The 7,470-nt window shown below is 33.2% G+C and overlaps 1 protein-coding gene across 1 annotated transcript; it reads left to right on the top strand.

Moving 5' to 3' along the window:
* The first annotated feature begins 3,520 nt into the window (after positions 1 to 3,520).
* Positions 3,521 to 5,275, top strand: LOC133832235 (pentatricopeptide repeat-containing protein At1g08070, chloroplastic-like). The gene has a single exon (XM_062262604.1). The coding sequence runs from the start codon at positions 3,521 to 3,523 to the stop codon at positions 5,273 to 5,275; it is 1,755 nt and encodes a 584-aa protein (XP_062118588.1).
* Positions 5,276 to 7,470: the final 2,195 nt, after the last annotated feature.

Raw genomic sequence — 7,470 nt, 5'->3', positions numbered from 1 at the left:
TTTTTTTATTAAAGATTTATATAAAGTTAAGTTTTTATTTTTTTGAAAGGGATCAAATTATTTTTTAAAATAAGATATTTTTATTTGTCAAAAAAAAATTATTATTACTGCCAAAACTCAAAAATAAAATGGGACTATAAATAAACTTTCTTCGACACTTAAATAAAATATTGGCACTTTCTTTTAGGATGTAAATACTTTCATCATAGGTATTTTTCAAACTAAAATGATATAAAAGTAATTGAAATAGGTAAGACAATTGAAAATAATTATTAAATAAAAATAGTAGGACACAAATTTATCACCTCATTGACTAATTTATCACAAATTTATCTGAATAGTTACAGTACCGAAAACTAGGTTCAAACATGTTGTTGCATGCGTGACTAACTTTTTTTATGCGCGTGGAAAGCAACATGTTTGAACCTAGTTTTCGGTACTGTAAACTATTCAGATTTTTTTGAAAATTTGCAGGATGCTCTAAATAGCTACAATATATACGGTCATAAAAAAATCGTGCCGAAAACTGTTCACAGGTCAAGAACACTGAAAGCCCCACCGGTAAGGCTTAAAGTGAAACCCCTACAGGAGAATTCTCCTATATATATATTTATATATATGGGAGCACTCTTAATGATTACAACTTATGGATAGTTACTTTAATATTAACCATTAGATTAACATCAATAGTCCATATTTATAATTGTTAATTAATATTTCTAAAAATAAATTTTGATTTTTTAAATTTTTTTGAAAGACTACCTAATTACATGGCGGTCATATATTTATTAAATTAAAAAATTTTAAAAAATCTAATATAAGAATTATATATGAAAATTTGAAATTAATGTAGAAAAAATTATTTACCTATTAGTGATTTGCTATACCAAGTCACTATGTTGCCACATCATCATAATTGTTAATACTTATGTAGGAGTAGTAACTATTGAGAAGTGTTCCATATATATATAAAGGGAAATTTCAATTTATATGCTTGATAAAAGTTATAATTACAAAAAAGTGCTAGGCATATTAAAATTTTCAAAACAATGCTACTTTTTTGTATTTTACCCAAAATGCCCTTACCATTTCTTCCTCACTTTTCACTCCTCATTTCTCTCTTCTCTCTTCTCTCTTCCCCCCCCCCCCCTCTCTCTCTCTCTTATTTCACTCTCTCTCACCTCACACCAACACCAACACCACCACCATACTAAATATTATATTTTGAACAGATTTGGACATGATTTTTTGGCGATTTTTTTTTCAGATCCGAAACTCTGAAATCTGCAGAAAATCGACCTTGCTCAATGGTGCTCGATGCCAGCTCGATGGGACCTTCAAAATCACGATTTTTCATGAAAAAATGACTTAGCTCGATGATGGTTCGATGGTAGCTCGATAGTGGCTCGATGGTGCTCGATGCAATTCTTGCAAGAGACATAATTTTTCACTCAAGTGTCCGTTGGGGGTGATTTTTTTTTTATTTTGGGTATTTTTTCAAGATCTACATGTTTGACATGTTAATATGCACATTTGTAAAGTGTAACACTTGTAAAAAAATACAAAAGTGCAAACATACCTCATGTTTAAGACATCTTTTGGTATATTTTTAAGTTTTAAACTTCCCAAATGTACATATGAGCATGTTAAACGTGTAGATCTTGAAAAAATACCCAAAATAAAAAAAAAAATCACCCCAAACGGACACCCGAGTGAAAAATTATGTCTCTTGCCAGAATTGCATCAAGTACCATCGAGCACTATCGAGTCATTATCGAGCTACCATCGAACCACCATCGAGCTAAGTCATTTTTTCATGAAAATCTTGATCTTGAAGGCCCCAGCGATTGGTGGCTCGATGGTGCTCGATGCCAGCTCGATGAGACATTCAAAATCATGATTTTTTATGAAAAAATGACTTAGCTCGATGGTGGTTCGATGGTAGCTCGATAGTGGCTCAATAGTGCTCGATGCAATTCTTGTAAAAGACATAATTTTTCACTCGGGTGTCCGTTTAGGGTGATTTTTTATTTATTTTGGGTATTGTTTAAAGATCTACACGTCTGACATGTTAATATGCACATTTGGGAAGTTTAAAACTTAAAAATATACCCAAAGATGTCTTAAACATGAGGTATGTTTGCACTTTTGTATTTTTTACAAGTGTTACACTTCACAAATGTGCATATTAACATGTCAAACGTGTAGATCTTGAAAAAATACCAAAAATAAAAAAAATTACCCTAAACGGACACCCGAGTGAAAAATTATGTCTCTTACAAAAATTGCATTGAGCACCATCGAACCACTATTGAGCTACCATCGAACCACCATCGAGCTAAGTCATTTTTTCATGAAAATCTTGATCTTGAAGGCCCCGGCAAATGGTGGCTCGATGCCAGCTCGATGAGACCTTCAAAATCATGATTTTTCATGAAAAAATGACTTAGCTCGATGGTGGTTCGATGGTAGCTTGATAGTGGCTCGATGGTGCTCAATGCAATTCTTGTAAAAGACATAATTTTTCATTCAGGTGTCCATTTGGGGTGATTTTTTTTTTATTTTGGGTATTTTTTCAAGATCTACACGTTTAACATGTTCATATGTACATTTGGGAAGTTTAAAACTTAAAAATATACCAAAAGATGTCTTAAACATGAGGTATGTTTGCACTTTTATATTTTTTACAAGTGTTACACTTCACAAATGTGCATATTAACATGTCAAACGTGTAGATCTTGAAAAAATACAAAAAAAAAAAAAATCAGCCCAAACGGACACCCGAGGGAAAAATTATGTCTCTTACAAGAATTTCATCGAGCACCATTGAGCTACCATCGAACCACCATCGAGCTAAGTTATTTTTTCATGAAAAATCATGATTTTGAAGGTCTCATTGAGCTGGCATCGAGCACCATCGAGCCACTATCGAACTACCATCGAACCACTATCGAGTAAAGTCATTTTTTCATGAAAAATCATGATTTTGAAGGTCTCATCGAGCTAGCATCGAGCACCATCGAGCAAGGTCGATTTTCTGCAGATTTCAGAGTTTTAGATCTGAAAAAAATCGCAAAAAAAACCAAAAAATCATGTCAAAATCTGTTCGAAATATAATATTTAGTGTGGTGGTGGTGTTGTGAGGTGAGAGAGAGTGAAATAAGAGAGAGAGAGGAGGAAGAGAGAAGAGAGAAATGAGAAGTGAGGAGGAAGTGGAAAGGACATTTTGGGTAAATTGCCAAAAAATAGTATTATTTTGTAATTTTTAATATGCATAGCATTTTTTTTGTAATTATAAAAATGATCAAACATACAAATTAAAATTTCCCTATATAAATAAAGTAAAATCTAAAATGAGTAGTGAGATATGCATACAAAATATACACCAAAAAGTGATAATGGTAGCTTTTTAGAAATGCTTGCATTGAAGGAAAAAAAAATGAAAAAAAATCAACAAAACTAAAAATAAAATAAATAAAAACTATGAACGCAAGAGATACCACTGTGATTTGTTGGCCAAATGCCTCCAAATTCTCTTTACATTAGAATTTTGAGCGAAAACATTAGAGAAACCATCCATAATTGTCAACCCAAACTGGAAGTATCCCATTTACAAGTCATCACTTATCTTTGGCCAAAATGCAAAAACAAACAAAAACTACTTCAAATCCAGGCACAACTAATCACCACTGGCCTTATTCAAAACCCTCCAATTGCAAGCAAACTCATTGCTTCTTTTGCCTCATCTTCTCTTCCCACTACGATTTCCATTGCCCATTCAATTGGAACCAGAGTAGAGGGTCTGGATACTTTCACTTGGAACACCATCATTAGAGGTTATCTGGATAGAAGCAATGCTAAACAAGCTCTTCTAGTCTATTCCCATGTCAGAAGTATAGGTCTGAATGTGGATAGTTATTCCCTGCAGTTTGTGATCAAGGCATGTGGACTTATTTCAGCTGTTCTCGAAGGAAAACAGATACATGCCCAGAAATGCAAATTGGGTTTTTCATCTGAGGTCATAGTTCAAACCGCTCTGATGGATATGTATAATTTGTTTGGTGAGCTAGTTTTTGCACAACAGGTGTTCGACGAAACGCCTCAGAGGGATACAGTGATGTGGAATTCTGTTCTTGCTTTATATGCTCAACACAATTTGGCCCATGAGGCACTTGTATATGCCCGTGCTATGGCATATAGTGGCTTGAGACTGAACGGGGTTAGCGTTGTTAGTGTGCTCTCTGCTTGCTCGTCTTTGAAGGCCTTAAGAGAAGGAAAGGTAGTTCATGGCTACTTAATCAGGCACCTTACTGATATTGATATACTAGTTTACAATACTCTTATTGACATGTACTCAAAGTGTGGATCTTTATGGAACGCTCACCAGATATTCCGGGTGATGCCCATAAAAAACGTGGTTTCTTGGACTTCTATGATCAATGCTTATAGCTATAGTAACTTGTTCAATGAGGGATTGGCTTTATTTCAAGAAATGGAAGGTGAAAATGTTAGACCAGATGAGGTTACCATGTTGTCCATCGTTTCAATATGCTCCAAACTGGGAAGCTTCGAGCTTGGAGATTGGATTGACCATTACATGGAGAAAAATGAGTTAAAGGTTCGAAGCACTACCATGTCAAATGCTCTGATGGACATGTATGCTAAATGTGGGAACATCGAGAAAGCTTGTAAAGTCTTTGACTGGATGATCAAGAAAACATTAGTGTCTTGGACTACTATAATACATGGTCTAGCTATGCATGGATATGCAATTCCTGCTCTTCTCCGATTCTCTCAGATGCAAAGGGAAGGTTTTAAACCAGATGGGGTTGTCTTCCTCAGCATCTTATCTGCTTGCAGCCATGCTGGTTTAGCTGATGAGGGGCGCAAATGTTTTAACTCAATGATACAGGACTACCACATGAAACCGGGGAGGGAACACTACGGTTGTATGATTGATCTTCTGTGCAGAGGTGGGCTGGTAAATGAGGCATTTGAGTTTGTTCAGAGTATGCCAGAGAAGCCGGACATGATTGTATGGCGTATGCTAGTAGGGGCTTGCAGAAACCAAGGAGATATCAGTTTGGCAGATGAGATATCTAGCCATTTACATGAAATGCGGCCTAAGAGTAGTGAAGACTACGGACTATTATCAAATACGTATGCTGTAGCGGGTCAGTGGGTACGTGTAAATGAGATTAGGAAAGAGATGAAGATTAAAGGTTTCATGAAGCTTGATCCAGGTTGTAGCTCTATAGAGACATTGAAAATTTAACATGTAACTAGACTAACTACTTTGACATAATATCATATGGACTATGTAGTGCCTACTCAGTTTTATTATTTTGTATGAGATTTTTTTAAAACACAATCCAGATATTGCTGAACGAAAGATTGCTAAACTACCACTACTACCTTTAATAATATTACTATACTCATTTTCATATCATATCAAACCCATATTTGATATGCTCTCCAATGACCTCTCATGGCATCAGTAGCATTTCTCTAATCAGCTTGGTGCTAAAAGGAGTTCATTTTATATTTTACTTGAAGAGTACATTTGTTCCTGAGGCCCATTTCCTCAGATCAATCTGTTTACTTCTTACTTTCTCATATTCTTTAATAGTATTATTGTGCATGCTGACTCTTTTATAGTTTTGTTCATGTCCCCAGAGTTGATAATTTTTTGTCAAGATTTCTACCAAGTAGACTTTAATTGTTTTTATTTTGGTTAAAGAAAAGAAAAAAAGAATTACAATTGATAGATATTAGTTTAAGGGAAAGTTACATCTCAGACGTACGTTTGCATTTTAAATCCAAAAATCATCTACAATATTTTATTTAGAAGAATATTGGATTTCAAATACCGAAAAAAATAAAACCCAAAGTCAGTCCTCTTTCTCCACGATGAAGTCTGTTGCATCGACATCAAAGCTCCATTCCATGCATGCAACGTACGCCTGGAAAGAGGAGCCCCCGACGATGTTTTGGCTAAAATTTCACTGCGAAACATCATCGCATGCATCAGTCAAAGGTGGTGCCGGCAAAATTTTGACTGACTTTTCTGGCAAGCTTCGGCCACCACGGGCCTCAGGGGTTCACCATTGGATCAAGCTTTTCAAGAAGAACAAAACTCAGCCACCCATTCCGCCTATAGCATTGGTGTTTTTTTGGCGACTTTGTGGGTAGAGCTACGACTTTAGAAGCTTTTTTTTTTTTTTTTTTGCAATATTACCTATTGTTTGAGCTCAACAGTAATACCATCACAACCTACTTTTTAACTACTACTTTTCAAGGTGGTTATTTTAGTATATGACAATCATATGCTAAATTGATCGGAAAAGATGATTGAAATAGGTTGTTTTTGTGTTGTGGTTGAAAAGTAACTTCTAATTTTCTTTCTAATTGTTTAATCAAAAAAGCCAAAATATATCTTGAATAATTAGGTTGAGTTATTTTTGTATTTGAAAAGTAACTTCGGAGTTGCTTTTCAATTTGGTTAAGCAAAAATTAATTTTACCAATTACCAAAATGTGTACTTTTTGTCATGGTTCGAAAGTAACTATGGAATTTCTTTTCTGGTTGGTTAATTAAAAAACCAATATAACTTGTATGTAAATACATGTTACTAATATGTATATTATAATTTTCATTTGAAAGTTATTATGTAGTATACTAAATAGAATAATTTTTTAGTAACTAAAAATAAAGATTTTTTAGAAAGGTAATCCGTTTGTATCTTATTGATATTATAAACGATAAGAATGTTGTTTTCGAAAACATAAAAAATAGAAAGAAAAAAAATATGGCAACTAGATTGCTTTCATTTTTTCCGTGATAAGTTGGCAACATTCCCTTGTGGAACTCAATCCACATTTTGTGGGATGTATTATTTTTAAATAAGGTATATTATTTTCAAATAAGGTAGGTAATTTTTGTAATATGTTTTTTTGTTTGGAAGTTATTTGTTATCATTATTTATTATTTTTAGTCAATTGATTTTGTAAATAAACTTTTATTTAGGTATGCTATTGTAAAAATCCGTTAATTAAATTGGTAACCTTTGTGAGCACTTCACAAACTTGGTAATATTTCATCGCAAGTCTACACTCGTCATGCATCTAAAGAAAAGTGAGGGAGAGAGAAATAAGTAAAAATACTATAATATTTTGATAAAGACATTTTTTCTTCATTTTATGTAAAAAAAATTAGTTATCTATTTAAAATATATAGAATTTTAATAAATTAATTTCTTTATGGGATTTGGTTACTATGAGATTTCTATAAATTTAACAAACAAAATTTATATATATAATAAAAATCACTCAACAAATAAAGAAATTCAAAATTCCAAAAAGTATCATTATAGTAATTAGTTACTATTTTTTTCATTTAAAAATGAGCATTGTTATAGTGCATCCATGGTGTCCAATAACATATTATGTTGATTGATATAATTTAGTATCG

This window comes from Humulus lupulus, chromosome 4 (genome assembly GCF_963169125.1).
Source record: "Humulus lupulus chromosome 4, drHumLupu1.1, whole genome shotgun sequence".
Taxonomy (NCBI): domain Eukaryota; kingdom Viridiplantae; phylum Streptophyta; class Magnoliopsida; order Rosales; family Cannabaceae; genus Humulus; species Humulus lupulus.
This window is presented reverse-complemented; position numbering and strand designations above follow the sequence as displayed.